At 42.2% G+C, this 26,889-nt stretch overlaps 1 protein-coding gene across 2 annotated transcripts in view; it reads right to left on the bottom strand.

Annotated features, from left to right (window-relative positions):
* Positions 1-26,889, bottom strand: part of tmem121ab (transmembrane protein 121Ab) — a 51,976-nt gene continuing 25,087 nt past the window's right edge. For both annotated transcript variants that reach the window (XM_054761335.1, XM_054761336.1), the window contains exon 2: positions 1-4,980. In XM_054761335.1, coding sequence (XP_054617310.1) covers positions 3,342-4,286 — 945 coding nt within the window. In that variant the 5' untranslated portion in view covers positions 4,287-4,980 and the 3' untranslated portion in view covers positions 1-3,341. The remainder of the gene's footprint in view (positions 4,981-26,889) is intronic.

The following is a 26,889-nucleotide window of genomic DNA, read 5'->3' as shown; positions in this document are numbered from 1 at the left end:
GTTATAATTTTTTGAAAATTATACTAATAATACTACATATCATCACAACGTTTTTGAATGTGTCTTCTGAATGCTTTATATTTGTGTTTCTGTTCATTTAGCCATTTTTATGCTTGAAAATGCTGAATTTAGGCCGAAAATAAGTAAAATATGCTTAAATGTGCATATTTCATGACTACTAATAGGCCGTTTTCAGCCACCAAACGGCATATATAAGCCGTGAAATGCTTACTGTATTCTTGTAAAGAAATAACTTACGTTTTTGTTTCCATTTTCTCATGCACACCAGATCATTATTAGTTATGTTAGTTCATGACTTGCAATTCTCTAGCAAAACCCTAGGGGGCAGCGATTTCCCACAACTCTAGCTGACTAGCTAATTAGCTTCCTGTGTGACATTTGACTGCCAACATATGTCAATAATAGAAACAATGTTTTCATCAATATCCTTTATTAAAACATAATTGGCCTCCCACTGGTAAATAATGCACAGGATAATCATAGCAACAACAATATTAAGAATAATAGAAATTATAATCAGAATGAACTGAAGAAAGGTATTTTCGTTTACTTGTATGTATTTGATTTCCTTTTGTCTGTCCGTCAACAAAACACTGTGACGCTCTATTTTCTCTCATTTCAAAGTTTGTTTTGAGGAATGTACAGTTAAGAAAAACAAACTCAACTTCTTATTTTTCTTGACATCACAACATATTTTTTTCCTCATTTTCACTGCACACACACGCGCACACACTTGCATATATTACAAAATGGTCTGGAATAAACAAAACACGCACACACGCACTTTCAGGCGTACAGGGTCTATATACTTGTGTGCATGCACTTGCACTGTGTGTGATGCACACTGTGTGTGTTTGTGTGAGTGTGTGCTCGCAGTGGACGGTCCAGTGGTGCTGCGGTGCTTCCCCTTTAATCAAACCCGTAGTTCCAAAGCGTCACACTGCCTGAGGCTGCAGCTTCCACAACACCATCACACCAGGCAAAGCGTTGGTCCGCCATCGACCTCGCTGCGGTACAGCACAGACGGCAGCTCGCCAAGGCTGCTTGTCACAGTCTGCTCCTCTTTGCCCCGACTGGAGGGCATCAAGAAGCTAAGTGGTCCCTTTTTTTTTTTTTTTTTTTGGTGCTTGTACTCCAAAAGGGAAAAGCCACAAAATGTGACCTTTAAAAAATAGAAGCTACTCACAGAGGGAGGGCCAACTCGCCATTTTACGCAACATAAATTTTCCGGTCTGCTGAGTTCGGAGTCTCTCGGTACAGTTTGAACTTTTTAAAACCTCAGAAGAGTTAAAAACACAAGTGTACGTTTAACATGTTTTTCTGTCTCGAGAGTCCAGTGAAGCTTTAATGTAAAGATAAATTCATGTTCTTTGGATTATTTCTCCTTTGTAGCACTGCTTCTTGCCAATACATTTGGAAAGCCCTTTTATTGCCCTTTAAAAGATGCTTCATTTGTAAGGAACATGCATTTGTGGGATAAGCAGCAACCACTGAGTATGAGCATTGCCAAAAAGGTCATTCTACCGCTGTCTTTCTTGGATTGGATACTTGAAGTTTTATCAGTAACAAGGAAGAAACCATATAACTTCAATAGAAGAAGCATACACATCTACAACGGCCTGGCACCTCCTCTTCCTCCTGGTCACACATTGCTGTGGGATGGCATTCCACTCCTTAACCAGGGGTTGTCACACAAGTCAAGCCACCAAGGTTGAGTTAGTCACTCTAGAATAAACAGCACCTAAGATGATCCTAGAAGTGTTGTTAGGTTTAGGGTTGCCAATTCCCTGAAAAATAAATAAGGGGCATCTTGTTGGCAAGGCCATCTTCACCCCTACTGGTGAGGTAAAGTTATGACTATTTGACTCAAGCTTGAATTTAATCAGATGCATGTTTTGGAGTAATAAGAGTACAGTGGAACCTCAGTGTACACCCCAAAAATGTACTCAACAATTTAACCTTGGTTTGAGTACATTTCCCGGTTAGCCTACAATATGGCGCACATTTTGCCACGTTATTAATAGACCGCGAGTCCAACTGTGTTTTTAACGTCCCCGCTAGAATCATGTTGGCATGGAAACTGGAACCGGAAGTCATTGTCCCCCAGCTCCGTCGTCCATCTATGACATCATCAGTGGTTGACTCTGTAGTTCTTGGCTAACTAACACAAGTCTGTTTTTCTTATTGATCACAGCTGCAAAATAACCCACACTGGAGCCAAAGAAAGTTGCAAATGCCAGCATTTGGATACAGAGGGTGAGATTGAATTCAAGAAATAACTCGTTGCAAAACAGACAGGTGGTGTCCGTGAGGATCTCAATGCCACAGTGTTTGCATTGCATGTCCTGCTGAATATTACCCTGGCCGGGGATCGAATCTGCGTGCACAGCCACAAGAGGCAGAAGCGCGTACCATTACACCACCGGTAATCAACAGAAGAGTTGGTGAATTCTGCTATTTTATTGTCTCATTGGTGACAAAGCAGGAAAGTGCTGGGAATACGTTTTCTGAAACTTGCAGTAGAGTCTCTGCTCCTCCGCATTGAGAGGAACCAGATGAGGTGGCTCGGGCATCTGGTCAGGATGCCTGAACATCCTCGTCAGGATGCGTTCAGGCACGTCCAACCGGTAGGAGGTATCGGGGAAGATCCAGGACACATTGGAGAGACTGTCTCTCAACCGCCCGGAAGAGCTGGATGAAGCAGCCGGAGATCGGAAAGTCTGGGCTTGTCTTAGGCTGCTGTCCCTGCGACCCGACCTTGGATATGTGGAAGAAGATGGATGGATGGATGGATGGATGGATGACGAGCCATGTTTTCCAGTGATGCAGATGCCGGCGCACAACATTAGGTGTTACTCTAGCAGGGAAGCAATCTGCATAAGGGTCTCTCCGTCTTTGAAAGCTCTGATCCTATGGATCCATCTTCCATAGACAGAATCTGGACTAGGTGCTGAACAGAACGCTTCTCTGCATGTTCAGATTCCAGTGCAGGCATTGCCTGATTAGCAGTAACTGGAGGTACTGGAGCATCAAAACAAGAGTCACTGGCGTCAGCAGATATGCTGGTTGACATAGGCAGTACAGATCTGGCACGTTTTATGCATTTACTCAGTAGTACTGGTCCTGTTTCTCAAATGAGGTATCCTATAAAAGGAGTTTGCTTTCCAAAGCTATAATGGCAAAAAGCATTGTTACGAGAGATTTAATCTACAAAACACAAATTTCCCAACTTTTTGTTTTATGGTTAAAACTCACAGGTTGAGTCATGTTGCTGGTTAATACACATTCTAAGAGCGTCCACACAGAAGAGACGGTGGCGGTCATGTGTCAATGACGTCCTGCGCCGGCGTAGGTTCGTGCGGCAAAGTGGTGGCGTTGGGCAGAGTTTGCGTGTGGCTGACCGAGTTCTGCTGCATCTCCATCGCCATGGCGTTTTGAGGGTGAGGGAACTCCTTCACCTGCCTGCGGTACTCCAGGAAGGTGGATGCCTTAGTGGCGATGGCCACCACGTTCTTGCCGACAAAGATGGTTGAAACGCGGCTGTCCTGAAAGAGCACCATGTTGACGCCTCGTATGAGGATGGTGACCATGTTGATGGTGACCAGGCTGAGGACCGGGTAGAGCATCATCTTCTGGGGGGTCATGTGCTCGCCCTGCATGCTGATCTCACTGAGCGACACACAGGGCAGGATGAGCAGCAAAATGTAGCAGTAGAAGAACATCAGACCCTCGGCCCAGATGGGCAGGCCTGTGCGTTGGGGCTCCCATAGGTTGGCTTGAATGTCCAGAAGATCAAGTAAGTCCAGCGCCACCCAGAACAGACGGCTACGCATGTCCTCCTTCTTCCGGAAAGTCCTCACATATTCCATGCTATCAAGAGCCACAAGAACCAAGTACAAACCAGGCACGCACACCGATAAAAGTAACGTCAATGCCTTCCGTGCCACCGTCTCCAGACTCTTCCTGTCGGCCTTGCAATTCTGGAAAACGAAGTAGAGCTTGATCTCCAGCACAAAGATGTACAGGAACCAGAGGATCATGGCGTATCCTCGCCTGGCCGTGCGCACCTCTGCCCCGACCCACACGGCCACGTATCGCAGCACTATGAGGAAGCACACATCCCCGACCAGCACGATGATACACACGCCGATCTTCCTGGGCCCCTGGTTCTGCTCCACCAGGTAGGCGTCCATGAAGGCCATGCTGGTCATGATGACAATGGTGGTCAAGCACACATGGCGTTTGTCGGGGGGCGGCAACACCATGGCGAGGGCACCGATTGGCTCTCACTTGCAGTTTACACCTTTTCACAAGATTTTTCAATCCTGTCTTATTAAGCACTTGTTGGGAATGTTCTACTACATGGAGGCAGAGCAGTATGTGGACTCAGCGTGAGTGCGGGAACATCACTTTGTTACTCGGCGCACTTCCATCGATTTCTATGCCCCCTCCCACCCTGGTGCTCTACAACTGACACGCCATGACTGATAGTAATCCACACACACTCGCAGAGCGGGCTTTGTCTAACAAACGTGTGATGGGATTGCTGCACTGCAGGACTGTTGAGAGGGGAGTTTATTTGTGTATAAGAGACAATGTACAAACCAGCGATCCGGCTCGTGGATTTATGCATGTGCACGCCCGTGATGCAAATCACACCGCACCACAAATTCCTCGACGGGTGCCTCCTGCAGACAGCGGTACAGTGTGTGAGTGTGTGCGTGCAGCTCCTAGTGTGTGAAGGGAGATGGAGGAGAGAGCGAGGAGTCTGCAGTGGCCTGTAGCCTCCCCCCTCCCAACGGCGCCATAAATCACAGAGACAGCAGGTCAACGGCCCGTGAGGCCTTGCGTCCGACGCCGGCATCCCCGCGGGGAGGCTCTTACACTGGGCTGAATATCCATCCTTGCCCCCCTCCTCCTCTTCCGCTTCTTTTTGCCACGTGGCAGCTACTCCTCAGCCTGAAGGAGGAAGATGGAATGAAGAGGAGGCGGGGAGGGGGGTGTGAGGGGAAGGAGAAAGGCGAGAGAGAGAAAGCTGTCAGCACCACAGGGTATATAACATAGTTGTCATTGCCAGCAGCGGCTGCACACATGAGGAGCCAAGTGATGTGTCAGCTTGGCTGCAATGCACACACAGGACAAGACAAGGTATAATCACATTGCTCCACCTTTCTCTCCGTAGCATGTCAAGTGTCTCTGGTCATCAGGCTGCTTCTTATCCTCAAATGAAATTCTATTTGGCACAACACAACCCAGCAGTGTCAATTTGGCAGCAGAACCAATAGAAGAGCTTATTCAAAAGTCCCATATACTGCCAACTGACCCTATATCCCTTCTTTCACCCTTCTTTCACTTTATATTTCCGCACCATTACCCTGCACTATGCATTTTCAATTTGAGCCAGAGAAAATGAATAAACAAGTACTTCATTTCCTGCATCTATTGGGACTGGATGTTCCCAAGCAAAACAACAATTGTTGCAGTATGGGCAACTTTCACATGTTTGCGCGCCGTCAGAAATAAGAATAAGATAAACGTGGGCCGGGCTATATTGCGTTGTTGTTGTTGTTGTTATTATTATTATTATTGTACCTGTTGTGAGATAATTTTACGTCTGGCTCTTGTCTCCCGAACACCGACACCTAGTGGCAAATGTAGAATACTACAGTCACAATCCTGCTTCTGCCTTGTATTTGTATTTTAGTTCATTTAGCGGTTTTTATGCTTGCAATGCTTAATTTAGGCCAATAATAAGTACAATTACTTGAATGTGCATATTTTTTGCTAATAGGCCATGTTCAACCACGAAACGACGATCATTTATTAATTTAAAAACGCAGTGATTGATGTTCGAACCACGATGTAGCGAGGGGCAGTTGTACTGCACGCTACGCAGACTAACAACAGTAAACACAGGCGTTGGTTAACTCAGCAGCAGTAGCCAGAGAGACCAAAAATGACTCAATTTGGGTTCAAGGATGTATTTTATCGCAAATGTTGATCCAAAAACAGAGGAAAATGTCAGTGGTAAGCTAGCAGGAGGGGTTTCAAAAATAAATATTTTTCTGGGTGTCTCAATTCCCCGCAAATGTTCACTTTTTCGAGTGGTCCTGGAATATAACACCCGTGAAAAGCGGGGATTGTATGTAGAAATTGAGATTTTATGGCAATCCATGGTGTATTTTAGCAAATTTGGGTAACCCTACTTTAGGGGCACCAGGGCTTGTCACTGGGATATTATCCTTTACCAAAAAGGTGTTGCTTTCGTACGCTTGACACGTCTTTAGCCCAAGACCCAAATAGAAAATCTCCTTCATCGTATTGTAAGTATTGCTATAACACCAACATATACAGTAGTGTACATTGATTGATAAAGAACAGGTATGCCCATTTCTGAAAACAAATTTGAATGAAAAGCCCTTTAAACTGCGAATAAAACAGTATGCTGATACATTATTAGTGACAATAGCGCTGGCCGGGGGTAGTACATCCATTTTCCCTTGTGTGTTTCACATGCTAGAAATAATCCATACGGAAACATTTTCAGGTCAAAACGGCAAAGTATTTGATCATTTCAGCCACTCGTCCACATGGAAACGACGTTCTGGGTATTTTTTTAAAACAGCTTCCAGAGTGGGAAAATCTGGAAAAAGCCGGCTTGTCGTTTTGGTGTCGACAGCCGAACCGCTGTTGTTCTGAAACATTGACGTCGCCGTCACGTGACCAGAAGTGAGCTTTGACGACAAGCCAACATAATATTTGAATACATCACTCACCCCAGTTGGCATTCTCCTGATATTTTGTTGTCTTTTTCTCCAAAAATGACTCGTAGAAGTAATGCCTCTTTGTCGTGAGTCTACATGTGCCTTGGAAACCGGACGACGACGCATGCATTCTTTCTTGTTCTATAGTTTGGTGTGTCACGTGGGTCCGTATGCGTGTCTGTTTACAGCGCCACACGTAGGTGTACCTTGGGTTTTAAATTGCTTTCACCCAGTGATCCGTTCCAGTCCAGATGCAGCTATTTTACAGTCCGCCACAGTGTGGATGTGAATATTTTTCAACCCGGCAAAAAAAAATTTCCGTATGGACAGGGCCGTATGCGAGTTTTATTTCATTTCAAAGTCCTGCTATAGGCAGGCAATGATGTTTTGAAGTGTTGTCTGTTATTCATGTTATTCCAATTGCATGCTGATAGACAGAGATGGACGGAAGCGCCTCACCGCCACTTCATCAATGGTGCTGTTGTTGATAACGCTGAAAAAAAAAAAACTGTATACCAAATACGCAAACTCACCAGCCAGCAGACCAACCATCACCCATAAATAAACACAGGAAGTGTCAACATGCAGAGGGAGTTCGAGCTGAAGACAGAAGGGTGTTAATTGAGCAGTAGTGCTCTGCCATTGTAGTGTTTGTGGCTGTCACAATTACAAGTAGGAACTATGAAGACTTCATCTAAAATACAAAATACATACAATGGTTTGAATGCGGCACCAGATGATGCCACCAGGGGTCAGTGTTCTTTTTGTGGTATCTTTGGGAAGTACGTCATTCCTTGCCACATCATGGCTTGAATTTCGGCTTTCTAGTCTATCACGACTTTACAAACATATATTTCTTGATAAATCATGCTGTTTTGTGGTTGAATACATCCTAGTGCATATTTAAGCAAATTGTACATATTTTTGTTGCTTAAATTAAGTATTTTCTAGCTTAAAAATGGCTAAATGAACTAAAATACCAATATAATCTATTAAGAAGATGCATTCAAATTGTGAACGTCACATTGGTCACGAGGTGTCAGTAATTGTTCGGTGAGACATTCACCAGACTTCATTGCTGGAAAAACAGGCTTTTAATTGCAGGTTTAAATGATCACACAACAGCCACAATAATAATAATAATAATAATCATCATCATCATAATAATAACACGAGCTACTGTTGCGACCGTAACCCAAACTCAACTCTGAACACCTGATGTCACTTCCTGTCCTCCACACGAAACCCATTTACTACAACACACACAAGCACAAGTTTTATTTGGCTCTTATTTTCTCAGATTATGTCTACTATATTGGTTAATATGACCGTAAAGGTGACTATAGGGGTGTTATTTCATGTCTAGTGTGCTCTAATAATGTTAAAAACCGTACTTAGAAGATTGGAAACGGGTTTTCTATGCCATAGCTATGAAAATATTCCACTTACTGTATAAAGAAAGAATCATACTTTGCGGAAATTCACTTATCACGTTCGGGTCTGGAACCGATTAACCCTGATAAACGAGGGATTGCAGTATACCTGTTAATGGTTAAAGCTCGGTTTTGTTGCAGAAATGCGTGTATTTGTTGCAATTGTCGCCAGTGAGGTTTTTCAGACAATACCGCTATTAGTGTACTTTGATATACAAATGCTGTGTAGTTTTATTATTTCTATTATTTGTTGTACTTTGTCAGCATATGTGGGTATTGCACTTCTGCCAGAAGGCTATCCGGTTTAAAATTTTGCAATGACTGTATTTTATATTGTATGCAAAAATAAGACGATGCGTGCAAGAGGCAAACGAAGCACTGATGTTAATCTGCTTTGCAAGTGAATTTTATAATGAATCCGTAACGCTTACTTTTGTATATGACTGAAACAGAGGAATGATCTACCGGGACGCTTTTCATAACAGAGTTTTACTGTACATAGAGTATACATATTTGTTTTCTTGTTCTCCCTTCCATCCATCCATTTCATATACAACTCATTAGGGTCACAGGTGAGCTGGAGCCTATGCCAGCTGACTTCAGGTGGGAGGCGGGGTACACCCCGGAATGATTGCCAGTAAATCACAGGGCACATATAGACCCAACCGTTTAAACTCACATTCACACCCACGTGCAATTTAGAGTCTGCAATTATCCTCGCATCCATCACCTTTGGGATGTGTGGGAGCATGCAAACATACGAACTCCACATAGACGTTCCAAATGGATATTCAAACTCTCAATCTCCTCATTGTGAGGTTGACGTGCTCACCGCTGCCCTTATTCGTCCATAAATTAAAGGAAAAATGTGTGTGGAAAAAGTGTTACAACATAACTGGCTATTTTGGTACCGTTTTAAAACTTTTGAAAATGCAAAATGGGGACCTTGCTGGAAGACGTGCAGTGTTTCCCACAGGACTGCTATCTATTTGTTTCTAGTTTGCATAATTGGCCATGACGCATTTGCATGTAATTGTAATGGCCGCCGTAGGAAAGAGGAATAATGCTGTGGGAGACAAAAAGTGAGTCAAAATCTTGAAAAGCACATCTTCTGTTGCTTTTTTTGTGTGTGTGTGTGTGTGTGTGTGTGTGTGTGTGTGTTTTGTTTTTTTTTAATCACAAGACGGAGCCGTCAGTGAGTGCTTTGAGATAGGGAAGGGGCCCACGGCTCGTTGAGAAGAGCAATCCGTGATTTCATGTCAGAGCCTTTATGTTTACATGTTTGTCTTTTTATTCTCTGGCAGATCAGGTGCGTATGAGGTGTGTTAACATGCGGAGTTACACGGACAGTCCAATTATAATGTGTTTAAGAGTGAACGCGTGCAGGTAGCGCCAAATCTATGGCAAACATGACTTCATTTTTCTTTCCCAGTAGAAGTATCTTGATTTGAGGGACTTAAATTGGTGACAACTAAGCATGATGACCTTTTTGAGACAAAAGAAAAATTAACTTTGCGAGGAGGCTATTTTTCATTTTTAGTGTTCGCCCCTCGGAGAACACTAAAGCATAAATGTGGCGTTACAATACATGACCCCTAATTCTTGATGCTGTCACGGGAGACCCTGTTTAAGATGAGCAACACAGTGCCAAAAGAGCCTCATTAGTAATCCAAGCATGGTTTGGAATGCATAAAACCTATTATGTAGAACAGAGCCTAAGAGAGAGATTACACTCCTAAAATGGTGATTAATTGGCTGATTAGGAGAATGCTGAGGATCATTTACAGGCTATGAGGAAGACTGCGCTCACGTTTAGACAGGGCATCGCCTCACAATTTAAATGTTGCTCATCTTCAGAAAGGGAGAGACTTTCCTCACCTAATGAACTGATCATATGAGCGTGTGCTGCGGTTCAGATGAAGGTGGTGCTCTTTGTAAAGAGAAGCTAATGAACTTTGGCAGCTAAGGATTATTATTCATTGTTGGTGTCGTATTCTGTTAAAAACAGCTTTTTGAAATGGCACACCGCTCTCCGTTGTTCTTCTCGTCATGAAGAATGACTGCTGATGGCGTGCAATCCTTGACTGCGAGCAGCAGAGGAACTGTTCAGTGTTTCTCACAGGAACGCAATTTAGTAGTGGTGGTAGATTGGGGGGGGGTGCTAGATGATGTAATCGTCTAATTTTGTATAATTGGCTATGATGCATGTGGAGAAACAAAAAGTGAATAAAAAAAAACAACATGTATTTGGACCGATAATTATCGGGCTGATATGAGGAGTTATGATGTCCTACTGATAAACATAAAAAAATAGCTCTGATAATCTGATTATTAAAAAAAAATGCTCCAACGAGGCGAGATTACCCGTACGGTGCTGTAGGGGGGTTAGGCTGAGCCGTTTCTGTGGCCTACTGCAAACTTCCCCTAAGCACACCGGTCAACAAACGTGTGGGACTAAGTTTCAGAGGAAGACATTTCGCCAAATGCTACAAATGGTCTGCAAACATCGAGCTTCGACACATTAAACCTTATCAACGGCAGCATCGGTATGACGGCCGGGGGCCCGGAGCTTGTTCCTATCGCCGCTGTGTTTGAAAAGTGCAAACGGTTTGCCAGAGACAAGCCACGGTCTAAAGCGATTTGTGATCGCATCATGGAAATGATGATGCTGGACAACCGGATAAGAAATAAAGATAAGATATCAGTAAGTTATCGGTTATCGGTATTTGCTTGAAAGTGCATCCCTAACAAATGTTTAGAAATGCAAATGGCCTTTCTTATTTTGGTCTTTTTTTTTTTTGATGTCACAAATAATACTCAGCCGCTTGTGAGGGCTTTTACATGGGGGAGGCTCCCACAGAAGCCCCCGCCTGTCGTTGAGATACGTGCTTTCATGTCAGTCTCAAAGGTATGCAATAAGATCAGACGATTTGTCGCTAGTGGTTGCTTTTTTGAAATAAAAAAAAGAGCATCTAGCTGGGGACTCGTGTATCGTTCACGCATGACTACCATGCATGCAGGCAATGCGTGTACATCCCACAGTTTGAGAAGCACTGGAATTCCGCCCGGGATCAAACCAGGGTCCGCACATTGAGCTGAGGGCGCTAAGCATAGAGCTAAACGCCCCGAGCTGTCAACTCGATGTCCAGTGCGACTCTTAAGGCTTCAGAGACTGAGGTTTACCGATGCACTCTCGCACAGCTGCACCAGCTGGCGTCCATTACGTCATGTTTAATATTCCATTGTTGCAGCCTAATGCTGTCATTTCTGTACTCTTGTGGAGTTATGTTAATGTTTCAGGTGTTCCGTACAATACATGTAAACACACTGGATTACTTGAAAGTACTTGTGGATGTAAATAAAGTGTAAAACAAACCTGGTATTAAATTGAAATTAAGACCTGCAGTGTAATTCAAGCCTAAATTACTTGCACTCTTAGTAGATTGTTTATACAGAAGTGCATGACTTAGTGATAATAAAGTCTTTCAAGTGAGTGCAGGGAGCTATCACCTGTTTACTATAGCAAAATCATTTCATTGTGCCGCTTTGGGATGTTGCTCTTCTACCTGTTGCCTTCAAAAGAACTCTGTCTTTGCTCCAGGCCACATTGCTATGCATCTCGTTAAATCCCAAAGCTCAGCTTTTTCTCCCACTTTCCTTTTTCCTACCCCGCTAAATCCCTCGGATGATCACATGCTCACATCAGTAATAACAGCTCTGCAGCGCGGGAAGTGCATGTGGCGTGTTCCATTGGGTGCGATTTATTTTATGCTATCTTGATTAGGTCCAGAATGGGACACGTATGTCATGAGGCTGCTGGCCACTTTCACCGTAAGCGATGTGTGCACTCGACCATTTTTTGTGTTTCATGGTGAGCTTGGCTAGTTTTTAGAGAGGTGACAGATTTCCTTGTAGACCTGGTACAAGCTGAACACATCTCAATTGAGCACATACAGCGGTGTACACTGCCTGAAAGCAGATATTTAACATTTCTCTCCTGACAGGATTTCAATTTGTTGGGCACATCACGTCATTCACAGCCCAGGAGTCTCAAACGGCAATACCCACATCCATCTTGTTCTGATTAGAGCACAGCAAAGCGCTATAACTCCAGATCGAAACACATCTCACTCTCATCCCTCAAATCACTTAGGCACTCACTGTGTTTACTGATAATATTAAAGCAAGCCTCTCGGCCCTGAGACTGGTCTTCCAAAGCGGCCTTACTGTGTTTGGCTAACCTATGTGACGCAGTACAGTGGGTTCATACATTGCTCTAACTTTCCTGTTATTTTACTGTCTTTTTAGGATTCATGCTGATTTTTTTAATTGATTGTCGCCCTACTTTGTCATGTCATGGTGTGTTGTGAGACACAGAGGGTTCTTAATAGCACAAAACAGGAAAGAAGTATAGTACGGTAATTTCTCTCCAAACTGTAGGTGCGTCTCAATAGCCGTGGGTGTTAATTAATCATGGTTGGATTGTTACTTCATTCTTACTACCATCAAGACTATAATTACACATACTTGATTCGCCTGCAGTGAACCACTAACATGTCAAAGCCACAGTGTAAGCAGAGCTGCAGTGTTGCTGGATGTTGTTGGCATCCGAATGAAAGGATGCCCCAACGTGTTGTGGGGATCGCAAGCCTTTCCAACTTTTGGGGTTTGGTGATGTTTATGCCAAATGTAGTAACACGTATGTTTAATAAAAGAACAAGCTGTCAAAAAATATATGCAGTTCTGTGGTCCTTGAACATACCATAGTTGCTGTCGTTATCATTCGTTAGCGGTGAGTAGCTATACGTTTTATAATTGAAAGTGTGGTGCATCACTGTGTGAAGCATATCTAGGGATGAGGGCAGTTAGCATTTCAATTGTTAGCTTCCATTGTGAGAGAGCAACGGCATTTGAAGAGAGAGGGAAAACTGAATGTAATAATTCCAACGGTCACTTTAATTGCAACTCTTGATCTGAAGTCAGCGGAGAGCGTCAACGTCAAGCCAGCAGGAGGGTTTAGAGGGGTAGGTGTGAGCTTTGTGTTTTATAAATCTACTGTATTGCAGATTTTTCACTCCACAGTTACATTTTACTAGAAAGCGACAGAAAGACTCCAAATTAGTCCACAAAATGACAATAAAGACATGTCATTTAATCACTCGACTCGCCATACAATTAGCACAAGGGTCCCCAACCACCAACTTTCAGGAGTAATGATAAAAAAAGACATTTTTCAAAAAAAGATTTAAATAAATACATCAAATTTTATGTAAATTTATAAACATTTTGGAAATAAGAGCTATTATTTTATCAGGGGAAAAAAATACTGTTAAAAAGTCCGTAGTTTTTGCATGTTTATGTTGCTTTTTTTGTCATGACATTTCCCGGAGCGATCATTCCCACTTTGTTCAGGGGTCCTTGAACGCAGCATAGTGGTGTGCTCTGAGACAAAGTGAACGTTTCGCTGATGCCGCCACCAATACTCCATTATTCTTTCACCTCATTGTTGTTCCCAAATGCTGTCCAGTCCACCAGAGGTTCATTGAAACGTGAACCGATCCGTGAACTAAAAAAAGCGAATTAGCAGATGTGAAAACTCAAACGCGACTATGTAGAGACAGAAATGACCTTGTTATGGGGCGGCATGGCTCAGATGGTAGAGTGGTTCGTTCCTCTCTCCTCTCAAGTATCCTTGGGCAAGGTCAGTAGGTAAATGTGTCATGCGCTTTGAGTACCTTGAAGTTAGGAAGACGCTATACAAGTGAAAGTCCATTTACCATTCATAAATACGGTAAGTAATCTACGGCAACTTAGTTTATATCGTAAAAGAACAAGACCTGTTCCACATGAAATGTATCCCGAAATGATTTCTGTTGTGCTACTACTTACAAAGTACAATTAAAATGAAATGTAAGAGTGTGTGGCGCATAGAATCAATTGAATGAAACTGGGCTCTACCCCGCACAGACAGATTAGTATTTCAGTGTGCCGCAGTGACTCAACATCAAAGTGACGTGCAGCCCCCTGACATCCCGTCACAAATGACTGCTTTGCCAATGAGACAGGACCCTTGTTCACTCCAAAAAAAAAGCAGATGCCGTTCTAGTAGCCACGTTGATGCACCGTCTCCGGTAAGATCACGTTCTCTCTCTCTCTTTCCGTCATTTCTCATTGAGGGTTCCTGTCATCATTTTAAAAAGAAAATCCTGTCCCGTGGTTTACTCACCACCGATGATTCATAAATGGAGCATGTAATGCAGCGCTTTCCCTTAGAATTGAAGCCCTTCATGTCTTCTTCAAATATGAATGACATTCACCGCACGAGTCCTCTCGCTTCCTTGTGATGGCAGCAGATCCTCACCGCCCAACTAACCACCAACTACTGGCTTTAGTCTGACCCATTTTAATTTATTGTGCTGCATTTGTTTTTCCCATTGTCGATGCACACAACTGCCTCTGTATGCTCCTTGGTTTAAATGTTCTTTTGGTAATTATCCAACAGATTGCCAGTGTGATGGAGCTTGGCCATTTACTGTATAAGCAAGTCTAATTACACATTCTAAGCATCAGCCAGGAGATTGAGGGGAGACCCGCACTGAAAGCCGTAATACTCTTTTGTGTCCAATGGAGTGTGCAGTGATGGAGTATTTCAGTGTCACGCCGGCCTGAGTTGATGTGATGTTGAGTTGTCGCCACAGGGATGAGTGAACTGAAGGAGCAGCGAGGCTGAAGACGTACTGAAGCCAGCTTACAATAGTCGCTAAGCGAGCGAGCCACCTTGTCTCAAGCTGCTACACGCTACATGTTTTATTGAATTCCTGTTAGCTTCTCTTTCCACTTGTGTGAGTTAATGCCTGTGATGCAACTTTCACACCTCCCCCATTTGACATTACACTTCCAACAATAAATGTATTGAACATGAACTGGTGGAGATGACTTATTTTCACTTTAGCCTTATCGTATTGACCGACATGTACGCATTTTTTCATACACGCCGTGCATTTTGAGCCTCGCTTGTGTGCTTTGCTGCTGCTCCGGGATGCATTTGGCCATTTTCAGTTTCCTAGTTCAGCCAGCGGGGGGTCGCTTACGCCAGCGCCGTGACACTAGAGCAGAATGAAGCCTTCAGTCCCTGCATGTAGTGTGACGGGCCCCTCCAAAAAAATCTTCGAGCTGCGGCAACGCTGACCGTTAACACTGTGATTGGACAGCTTGTAGTACAGTGTTCCCTCGTTTATTGCGGGGGATACGTTCCCAAGATGGTCCGCAATAAGTGATATCCACGGAGTAGCCAACTTCATTTTTTTTAATGTTTTAAGGCTGTAAAACTCCTCACCATACACTTTATACACTTTTCTCAGACAGGCAATAACATTTTCTCACTTTGTATTCTAGATGGAAGATTATCTTGTCGTTTGACGTGTAGGTGCCAGGCAGTGTGCCAGGATGAATTAACTTCAGGTTATGCCACCCTCCCCTTTATACATTCACACACAGCATCAGCATTTAGGAACAACAATGAAGTGACAGAAGAACATGAAAAATATCGATCTGTTTGTGGCAGCATTGGAGATACTGGAGATGTATGGAGCTTTCAGTCAGAGCACACAACTATGGTGTGTTCAAGGACGCCGAACAAAGTGGGACTGAACGCTCGGGAAAAAAACAATGAAACAAAACAACATAACCATACAAGATATATTATTGTTCCAAGAAAATAATAGTCCTTGTTTCCAAAATTGATATGTTTTTACAGAAAATTGGATGGAGTTACTGACAAAACTATTTAAAAAAAATGTGTCTTTGTTTATCATTGCTTCTGATAGTTTTCCACGGCCCGGTTCGGCCCCGCACGCACATGGACCGGTAGTGGCCTGAGTGGAATACAACAAAATCAGCCTAATTTATGCAGCCATGGTCAAAAACATTAGCATCTTTGGCCAAAAACACTGGCATTTTTAGCACGCCAATATTTATGGCCATGACTGTACTGTATGGTGAGTTTCAATACCTTCAGTTTTCGTATCAACATTGAAGCCTTCCCTGTGCACTGACGCAAGAGTGTAACATGTATATTGATTGAGCCCTCGTATTCATTCCTCTAACAATAATTTGGGTGTGTGTGCAGTTCACTTGAGCAAAAGGGTTTTGCAGCAAGATCAATTTAATCTTTTGTGTCAATAACCTAACCTGCCTCCTCCCAGCATGCACTTTGGTCTTTCTTCCACCTGTGTTTAACCGTCACCGTGTCAAATCTGACCACCCTGAGGGAGATGGCATCCGTAACCCTATTCAAGTCACGCCGCATTACTGCTTGCTCTATTTCACTTGAGGGTAAAATGACTTTTCAAAGGCAAATATCTCACAGGTCATCTTCAGCATTCCTCATGTGTGTATTGCTCCAATACACGAGTGCTAAAAAAAAATTAAGATCCTCCCAGCAAGAGTTAAGATGACTAAAACGAATGGATAATATCAAACTGTGAAATAACCAGAGTTTTGTAGATGCAAAACTCATTATGTGTGAAGACTTCATGAGCCTCCAATAGTTTGCATAAAACATGCACACGCCTGTCGCCTTCAATATCACCTTGGAGGCAAAAGGAAGATAAAAGAAGAGCAAAAGGATGGTCGAAAAGCGATGCAGGAGAGCAAAGGTTGCAGATGCATGTGATTGATTAAATGGCAAAAGAGATGTGATACGGAGAGGATTTGATGTGCCGCTAATGAGCCGGGAGTTGAAATGGATTGCTTAGCAGAGGCAACAGATTTAAACATTACCATCTGAGGATTAATGGCTGTAGATAAAAATAAGACATTTCTCATCCAACGAAAAATGTTTTGTAAATGTTCCTCAGGTATGGGGATTCATTTTAAACTATACTTTACTGTATGATTTACCTTTTGAGCATGCTTGTGGATCATTGGGTTTCTGATTTTCTGTGAAGCGGTATGAGCATTTTGATAATAACTGGGTCTTTTGAAAGCATCACACACACACACACACACACACACACACACACGCACACACACAGCTTGTTTTCTGTAGTTGAACCCTGCTTTGCATGGTAATGGAATGAGAAACAATATTTCACTCCGGATTAGATTCCTGTTTTCATGTGCAAATCACTGTGTCAAACTTCTTGCCAATGCCAGTGTTTCAGTGGCAGTGCGGTCTTTGTGGACTCGACCTGAAAAGCGATGCACAATAGGAATACGATACTAAATCCAATTATTTTTACCCAGCGGTTGCAGTGACGACTTTTCCACTACAAATTTGTACAGCAGCGGCACAAGCATCTGTTGTATCTACTGTATTGTGCGCGTATCCTGCGCATCATTGGGCGATTCCAATCATTTTCAACATTTTCTTAAGTAAAAATGACTGAATTTGCAGATTTCCTGATCGAATACAGGAAGAAGCCCAAGGTGAGGCCACCGTGAACGTGACTTCTCGGCTTAGTGCGCCGTCTGAATGCACACTGAGCCGGATCATGGTGCCTGCCAGTTTCTGTTTGTCAGCATGTCGCCAATAATATAATGTGGCAGAAACATTTATTATACACCCTGACTTTCCACAGTCTGTCTTTAAAGTAAGTGTGACGTCATTACTCTTGCTAATCAGACAATAAAATACACAGAAATAGCATACGAAACTGCATCCTGATCGGGTCGGCCGTGCGTGAGCTGGTAGGTGCTTGTCACTGACGTCCTTCCACAGAGAAAAATCTAGCATTTTTTTTAACTTTCTGCTATCTAGTGCTAGCCAAATGCATCCAATATATTTTTAATGCTCTGCTGAATGAATGAATACCCAAACTCATCAGGAAGTGATGAGACTTTTTACAACATCAGAACTTTTCCTGGAGAAGGAAAGGCTGCATGTACTTCATGCACAGATAAAAGGTAAGGACACAAATGTTTTTCAGTTCATAAGTACATAAATAAATAAATAAACTGGTCTAAGAAGTATCTGAAAACACCTTGAAATGATTTCTTTTTAACCAAAGTGAATGATTCTGCTCCTTTATTTTGGTTATCCTCTCACTGAGCAACCTGTATTAACATACATTTCTAAAAGTGTCAGTGTCTCACCAGCCATGAACCTCACGACACGTCGCTGGGTGCTGAACCACGATACAAATCCGTCGCTATAAGTTGTGAGCGATCATGCGGAGCAATTATATTCATCTGTCATGTTTTTGCAATTCCCAGTTGTTGTTTTGGTTTTTAAATGAATTTAAATCCATAGTTAAGTAAATAAATAAATGCTGTAGTTGGCATATGATCTAGTGAAATTGAAAATCAGTCTATTAATATTCATATTGTTTTGTGTTCTGTTGTTGTGACTTTTATACCTAAGAGCCCAAAGAAAACGCTGTCTGCTGTATCTTGACAATACAAGGAATAAATTATTCTACACCATTTCCAAATATGCATACGTACAATGAGTCCTGGCTGCGTTCCATCTCCCATGATCCCAAAGAAGCAGCCTTTATGCTCAGTGCAGGGATGTTACAAAGCACGACAGTCAGAGAAAGAAATGGTTTCTTGGTCCAAAGCTTCATTGAGCCAAGAGAAATCAGCACTTCTTCGACTAACAGGCATACTGGGAAAAGGGAGACTGGGGTTACCGATGGTTGATAATTGCTTGTTTGTGGCCACGGGGACACTGTGAGTAACATGGAACTTAAAAAACTCAAGATCCAAGCAACTCCAAATAGATAAACATTTCAAGACTCATAACAGTGAAACTTTTGCTAATTGCACTCAAACTTCCTTTTAATTCATCTTTCAGGCATGCGTCACATCAGTGCGTGGTTTTGTTGCCATCTACACTTCTTTGATCCCCCTCACATTTATTATTTTTCTCCACCTGCATTCTGTGAATCAAAAGTACAAAAAAAAATATCTAGACCTTTGCAGCTAGTAAAGGAAAAGCCAAGGGTGAAAATTGGCATTTTGGACTGAAAAATACGTGCACATCCTCTCTCACACCTCAAAAAGGATTTTGGTGCCTCAACTCAGACCTGCAGCCAATCAATCTGTCACAAACAGCTCAAAGGCTAGACCCCTGCTCGAGCCAACAGCCTGTTTGTCTGAGTGCAAGAATGGAGCTGAAACCTTCATACAGTATATGTCTACAAATATTTCTACACTACTAGAAATACACAGTCGTCCCTCGCCACTTTACGCTTCAACTTCCCCGGCTTAAAATCTAGTCCAATCCAAATAAAGTCATTAAAAAATCATATCACGGTTCCTCACTGTTCCGTGGTTGACTACGTCCTATTAGTAGTCAAAAATATGCATAATTGTATGTGTTTTTGGCCTGAATTAGACATCTTCAAGCATAAAAATGTCGAAATGAAGTAAAATATAAATATAAAGCATTCAGAAGACCTACTATACTCACGCATTCAAAGACAAAGGCCTGGGTACGCGGATCAGTTGCCAGGTCTGCGACTTTGAGCTTGTTTTTTTTGTGAAGTCGCTACAAATTTTCCTTGTTGTTTCGGGCTTGATGCATATCGAAGTAGCAGCATCGTCATCATCATCAGGGGCCAAAATATGGCCAATAAAATATTGCATCAATGTATCGCATCAATAAATGTAAGGAGTTTTGCATTTAGTTAACAGACATTTTATTCACTAACGCAAAAAGCACACACTCTAAGCTGGGAAAGAAAAAGTGTAAAAGTTAAAAATTGGAATTGTGAAAAATTAAAACAAAATAAAAAGGAATTTTGGGAAAAAAAAGTTTGTTTGGGGAAAAAAATTAAATTAAATTAAATTTCACAGGGCCCTATCTCATCTTCATCATCAGACAAGTTGCAGGATTTTTACAAGTTTGTGGTTGTGTGTAAGATCTTCTGTGTGTGTGTGTGTGTGTGAGTGTAATAATGTACTAGTATATAAGTGTACAATGTATTATACAAGTGTGTAATAAGCATATCAAATTAGGGGTATCATTTCGATCTAATCAGCTCACAAGATGAGACGATACAGTATGTCCGTTTTCAGACACACAATATTGGGTTCACGAGAATGAGGCGAGGCGATATTTTGACATTACAGAAAACTACAATGACAAAACATACTGGACAATCAGACTGTTTTTTTTTTTATTTAAACTGAGTCATGAAACAATGCGGGTGCATTTTGACATTTTTTATAACTTTGCATGGATGACCTAAGCTTTTAACTGTTGGACGTTTTTTCCACAAATGATGATGGCGGTTGTAGCTGCTACTGTATGACTCATCCTTTATGTTGACTATAGTTGGTGACTATAGGGGTGTTATTTCATGTTTAGAGGCCTCTAATAATCTTAAAACCGTATTTAGAAGCCCATAAACAGGTTTTCTATGCGCTAATAAATAAGGAAACTTAACTTAATTTCACAGAAATTATCATTAGTTAATTAAAAATGTTTATATTCTATGCATTTTGGCCTTTTATCGGTTTTACGATATTTTACCGCAACTTTTTTGAAAGTTCCAGTCAGGGAAACGCAGTATTTTCATGATGCCACAGTGCACACAGCTTTATATGCTTTCAGGAGTCAATTGTTATAACACATATTTTAGTGTATATTCAGGAGAAAGTCTCTTTCACGACAGTATCTGGGGCCGAAATGGTTCGGGCTTTTACCGCTATCTGTGCTTCAGCATAAGCTTGACAGCCTAAGAATGCATTTGAACATAAACAGAGATTTTACCCTGGAGAGGATAAACAAGTACAGGAGTGTTTCGCTTTTTCTTTGTGATGCCACCAGAGCGGTACTTGTGATAGCAAACTGGGGGGAAAAAAAACGACGACGATGACCGTGGAATAGCAAATTGAACTCGCCTATAAGAAAGTGGCTGGTATGCAAGTCTTTGTCTAGGCTGCCCAGTACAGTTAAGTCACCAATATCATCACAGCACACGTCACTCTTCTTCAATTATCCCCATCAGAACTTTTGAATATTACAATGATATATGGCAGTAAAACCCTAATAATCCAGACTAACATACGCGAAATTGGTCAAGATGTTTTTTCTTATACCATTCCTTCCTGGCGGTGGTCCAGAATGAAAGGAAAAGAATATCACTGCCCCGAGACAGTCATCTATTAAGAGGATACCTTAATGCCGGACAGTTATGACCTTAGTTATGTCATTTAGTAACAATTAATGCTGTTTCACTCTGTACACTAATCATACCGAGAGATAATTATGTCACAGGTGTCACTTGGCGAATCAGTTCATAGCTTACTTGGTGCAAGTAATTAACATGCTAATTGGCGACACAGTCGTGTACATCCAGCAACATCACCTGCAGCTGACAGCGCAGCACTCAAGGCTGTCATATTGTTATCATTTAGGAAGATCTGTGGCCTCTGTATTAGCAATGACACGTCAAACTTGTCTGGTGTAAACAGTCCCTCAATGCCCCCATCAACCCCCAAGCAGATGTGGCCCGCTAATGCACTTCTGATAAGTTATGCCTTTCAAATAAGTAACACAACAGTCAAAACTGAGGAAAAAGCCCGTGTGAGGTGGTTATTATTATTTTATCAAATAATGAGGTGTGAAAAGTAAACAAAAGGAAATTAGAAATGGGGTTTTTTTTCAGTAAATTATGCTTTTACGAGGTGTAGGAGATTTAATAAATGAGCTTGTGTCACTGAATGTCTTCCATTTCTCACAATGGTAGCAACTGGGGCTGTCTTTGACTCAGGGTTTTCATAGTCCAATCTGATTCTGTCCATTTCGTCAAATGGTGTTCTTGCTGTTTAATAATAATGGATTGGATTTTATAGCACTTTTCAATCGCACTTCACACTGAAGTGAACCCAGAATTCATAAGCTATTCATAAGCCATCATCTGTATCCACAGCTGCCCTGGGGTAGTCTGACGGAAATGTGGCTGCCAATTTGCGCCTCCGGCGTCTCCGACCACCACCATTCGCATTCATACACCGGTGTGGGCAGCACTGGAGGCAAGGTGGGTGAAGTGTCTTGCCCAGGGACACAACAAGAGTGACTGGGTGGAGGGAGCGAGGATAGAACCACCAACATTCCGGTTTCTGGACTACCTGCTGTACCTCCCGAGCCGCCCATTAAAATCTGTCTTTGAAAATCATGACATTTCAGTCCAATAGTCTCTTAGTGTGGGTGACGTGGAGTCGTGGCTTGTCCATTTTATTCACCAAAGACTGCACATTAGCGAGGAAAAAAAGGTTAAAAAATATTTCCAAAAAGGAGCTAAGCTTAGCTGGTATTCCACCGGGCCTGCTTCGTCTTTGTTTACGTTCTTGATGTCTGGGTGGTGTGTGTGTGTGGACGCTGGTACTCTGGAGATCTCAGGGATGAGTCGAAGATCGGTGATAAAAACGCTGGCGTCGCGAAATCCAATATCCAAAAGCGCTTGTCCTATGTGAGATGTTAAACCAAAGCTGCTCTGTATGAACAGACCCGAAAAAGAGTAACTACAAAACTGAAAATCTGGAAGAGATGCTGGACTTTGCTGTGTGTATGTGCCGCCACCTTGCATAAGTATTGATCTTCTGTTAAACACACACGTCATTTGCAATTCTTCGTTAACACAAATGAGGCAGATTTTGTATTGAAATAGGCTATTTATAATAAAAACATGCATTCTATGTAGAAATGCATGTTCAGCGGCAGCCGTGGCCATCCCCGTGTTGTCAGAATGGTACAGTCGTCATCACATGACATTTTCATATGATTCGAATTGAATCATCAATCAGTGTCATATTCTAAGGCGCCCCTAGTCACAACAAATGTTCACTGTCGGATAATTGTATTGCACTACAAAAATTGAAAATCTGAATTTTGTGTATGTCACATATCACTTACATTCATAAATACAATACCGTGGGAAAGCCTGCATCTTTATTTCCATTATGATGCCCCATTTTGTGAGATAAGCAGAAAAACTGAGTCTGTGCATTACTCCCACATAAAATGTTCCATATCTTCACTACCTATGCCACAGAACTTGTTCTGCTGTTGCTATAGACTCTTATGTGTTATTTGGTGGATGGTATGATTTAGATATTATTATTATTATTATTATTAATAGGGATGCTAGGGATAAGTATCTGCTGATTTTTGGAAAAAGCACGTCATCGGCACCAACCGATGCCAGCATGTTTGATCACTCCCTTATCAAACCTGTTGCCGTTCGACTTTTCTTGCATCTTTGTTTACACGCTAGCGGTCTCTGGTGGCAGCTAGCTAGCTAGCTAGCTAGCTAGAGTTATCATCCTAGCTTCTTGTCTTCGGACTCCAAATGTGACTTTTCACCACGGTGACATTTTGTTTTTAAAACAAACAAGGAAATAAGGTTAATTGGGAGCTTGTTTTTGTCCCGCGTACGTACTAACCTTTTCAAGTGTCAATGAACAATTTTATTCTCTTGTCTTTATACTAATTACGTCTTGTCCCCAAAATACTATTTGTGTGTGGTTGTTTAATGAACATAAATACATAGTGTGTCCGGCCTTATGATGGTGATACTATCACAGGGGTCTCCTAGCTCGCGCATATTGTATGCTAACAGTGCTGATGTCTCTGTGAGCCGACTAACTGGCAGTGAGAGCCAAATCTGAAGTCTGGTTGGCTAAAAAAAACAAAAAAAACAGCCCTGTTGCTAACAGTCTATATGTGACAGGAACCACCACTCCTGATTCTGCAGGCCAATGGGCAGATTACATTGATATGGCAACACAAAGAAGCTTCAGTCTGATTGGGGGGAAAAATCGAACCGAATCATGTACTACTAGAAGCATTGCAGGCAAGAACCACACTACTAAATAAAGTTAATAGATTAGTTCATGGAATAAATACTAGAATTGTTTTCAATTGTTTTCAATGTAGGTCTGTGCTCCTGGTAGTAGTGAGGCCAGCAGAGAAGGCTTTGCTGGCCCTGTCTGCACACCCATGTTTGTTTTTCGAGTGATGCAGATGACGTCCCACAGCATTACACTGTGCAAGCTCCAATGTACAGGTACGTGTAGGTGTACCAAACCTCAAACGAATAGTCATCAGAATAAACTGCTGGGCAATGGGATTTAAAAGGAAAATATTTCCACTTGATGATATGCAAGATTCCTTCTTTTCTCAGATACATCATTTGAATACACTTTGTGGCTTAATTGTTTGTTCCATTTTCCTCCTCAGTCCCTTCTCCATCTTTTATGAGGTCATGTGTAATAGCAATAAACTCAAGTATACCAACGTGCTCTATCCCCTCAAAATGCCACCTTCAGTTTATTTATGCTTTGGTTTCGCCTAATTAGGTCTAAAATAATTCAGGGCATGGCCTCCCATTTGAGCAATCCTATTTTATTTTCTGTGGACAGATAGGGTTGCTTACTGCTGTAGTTTTATCCTCCTACATTTGTAACATCCTTTGACAGAAGCAGGGCCCGAATGAAATGCATTTCATATTGACATGCAATTTAGTTTTTGCTAATTATAGTGCACAGTGGTCATAAATAATTCTGTGCTCTTTTTGCTGTCCCTCGGCCGCTCTCTTTCGTCATACACACACACACACACACACACCCACACATATGCTAATGTGGTATGGGATGCTCTTTACAGAGAGAAGCAGAGCAGAGGACATTGAGAAGTACATTCCTCTCTTATAGTTAAAGGCCATTCATAAATAGTATGCCTTCACTCTGTCCTCAAATAAGTAGTCTCTGAGACTTCCGTGTCTTTGCATCCCCTTGGCAATGCTTTAATATCACAGCCGCTCTGCAACGATGGAAACATAAAATGCATCAAGAGTAGAAGGGGAAAAAAGCTGCGGAAGGTGGCTTACAGAAAACAATAGTGCATGCAGGAGCTCTTATTATAAGCTGCATTGACAATCATGCAGTACCCAGAATGAAAGATCACTAAAGCTGCCGGCTAAACCGGTGCTTTATTAAAAATCTTTATTCACTGTCGAAGAGAACTTTAAGTGACATTTGTAACAATAGGTTAACCACTGTTAATAGGAAAACTTAAAAACGCGTCGTAGGAATGAAACCCGTTCGTACCCCGAGGACCACCTGCATTCCATCAACCAATAATAATGGCGTAATCGGACATAGCTCATTTGCGTGGGTGCAAATGGAAACATAGGCATGAACAAACTATTATCACTGAGGAATTATGACACTATTGCAATTGTTTTTATTTTTATTTCTGGTTTAGGTCTCTATTTAGAAGCAGGGGCTTATCCAGTAATGTCACAATGATGCACTGGAGGAAATCAATTGTGACAGAAATCAATTCAAGATATACTGAAACATACTTCCTCTCACGTCTCATGCTCAGAACCCACCAGAGGAAACCACTTAAAATTTCCCATTTTTCTCACAAATGCCTCCCCTCCCTCCTTCCGTCTCCCACTATGCCTCCACATCTTTGCTGCCCTGGTTTCTTTCCTATTTCACCAAGCCTGTTTGACCTGCGCTAAGGGGATAGGGCTGAGCCTTCCTCACATCCCACACAGAGCTAACAATCTTCTCCTGCTCCCCATTATGCTGGACATTTGTGGTGCAGCATCTCCCTCAGGGTCAAATATTCAAGGTTGAGCTCACACGCTTCATGTTTACATTACAAGATAGGGGAGACAAGTGATCTGAATCGGATAAGTTGTGCGTTTTGACTGAAAGTACCACTGCCCACACGGAGGAATGTGTTAAAAGAGCATACTAAATTTAGGATTTTATGAGTAGAGGACAAAGAATCCCTCACCACCTCGCCCTTCGAATTTCGCGGCATCACTCTATCGTGGTTGTTCAAAAATATATGAATTAATAAATCATGCTGTTTTGTGGTTCAATATGGCCTATTATTTGTAAAAAATATTCATATTTAAGCAAATGTTATGTATTTTCTTTCCTAAATTAAGCATTTTCAAGCATAAACATGGCTAAATGAACTAAAATACAAATATAAGGCATTCAAAAGACGCATTAAAAAACGTTGAGATATGTAGTATTCTACACTGGTCACTAGGAGTCAGTCATGTAACCGTAATGTTTGATGCGACACACAAGCACCAGACTAGATTGCCGGAACAACAGGCATTTATTGCAGGTTGGAATTGGCTCACCATAGGCACAAAAATCCCGAACACGAGCTACTGTTGCAGCTGTAACCCACGCCAAGATAAAACTCAGCTCTGAACCCCTGACGTCACTTCCTGTACGCCATGATAAGACAAGGAACTCAACCAATGCTAGCATGTGTGAGTCTATATTATGTCTAATATTAAAAATCGTATTTAGAAGGTCATAAACAGGTTTTCTATGCTCTAACTACAAAAATATTACAGTTGTAAGTAAGGAATACTACTTCTACCCGCATGTTGGCCACACAGTCAGGAGATCGGGAAGACCCGGGTTTGAATCTCCGTTGGGCATCTCTGTGTGGAGTTTGCGTGTTCTTCCCGTGCGTGCGTGGCTTTTCTCCGGGTACTCCCGTTTCCTCCCACATTCCAAAAACTTGCATGTTAGGTTAACTGGCGACTGTAAATTGTCCATAGGTATGAATGTGAGCGTGAATCATAGTTTGTCTATAGGTGCCCTGCGATTGGCTGGCGACCAGTCCAGGGTGTACCCTGCCTCTCGCCCGAAGTCAGCTGGGATAGGCTCCCTAG

Source organism: Dunckerocampus dactyliophorus, chromosome 19 (genome assembly GCF_027744805.1).
Source record: "Dunckerocampus dactyliophorus isolate RoL2022-P2 chromosome 19, RoL_Ddac_1.1, whole genome shotgun sequence".
Taxonomy (NCBI): domain Eukaryota; kingdom Metazoa; phylum Chordata; class Actinopteri; order Syngnathiformes; family Syngnathidae; genus Dunckerocampus; species Dunckerocampus dactyliophorus.
Note: the sequence above shows the minus strand (reverse complement) of the source record. Positions and strands in the feature narration are given on the sequence as shown.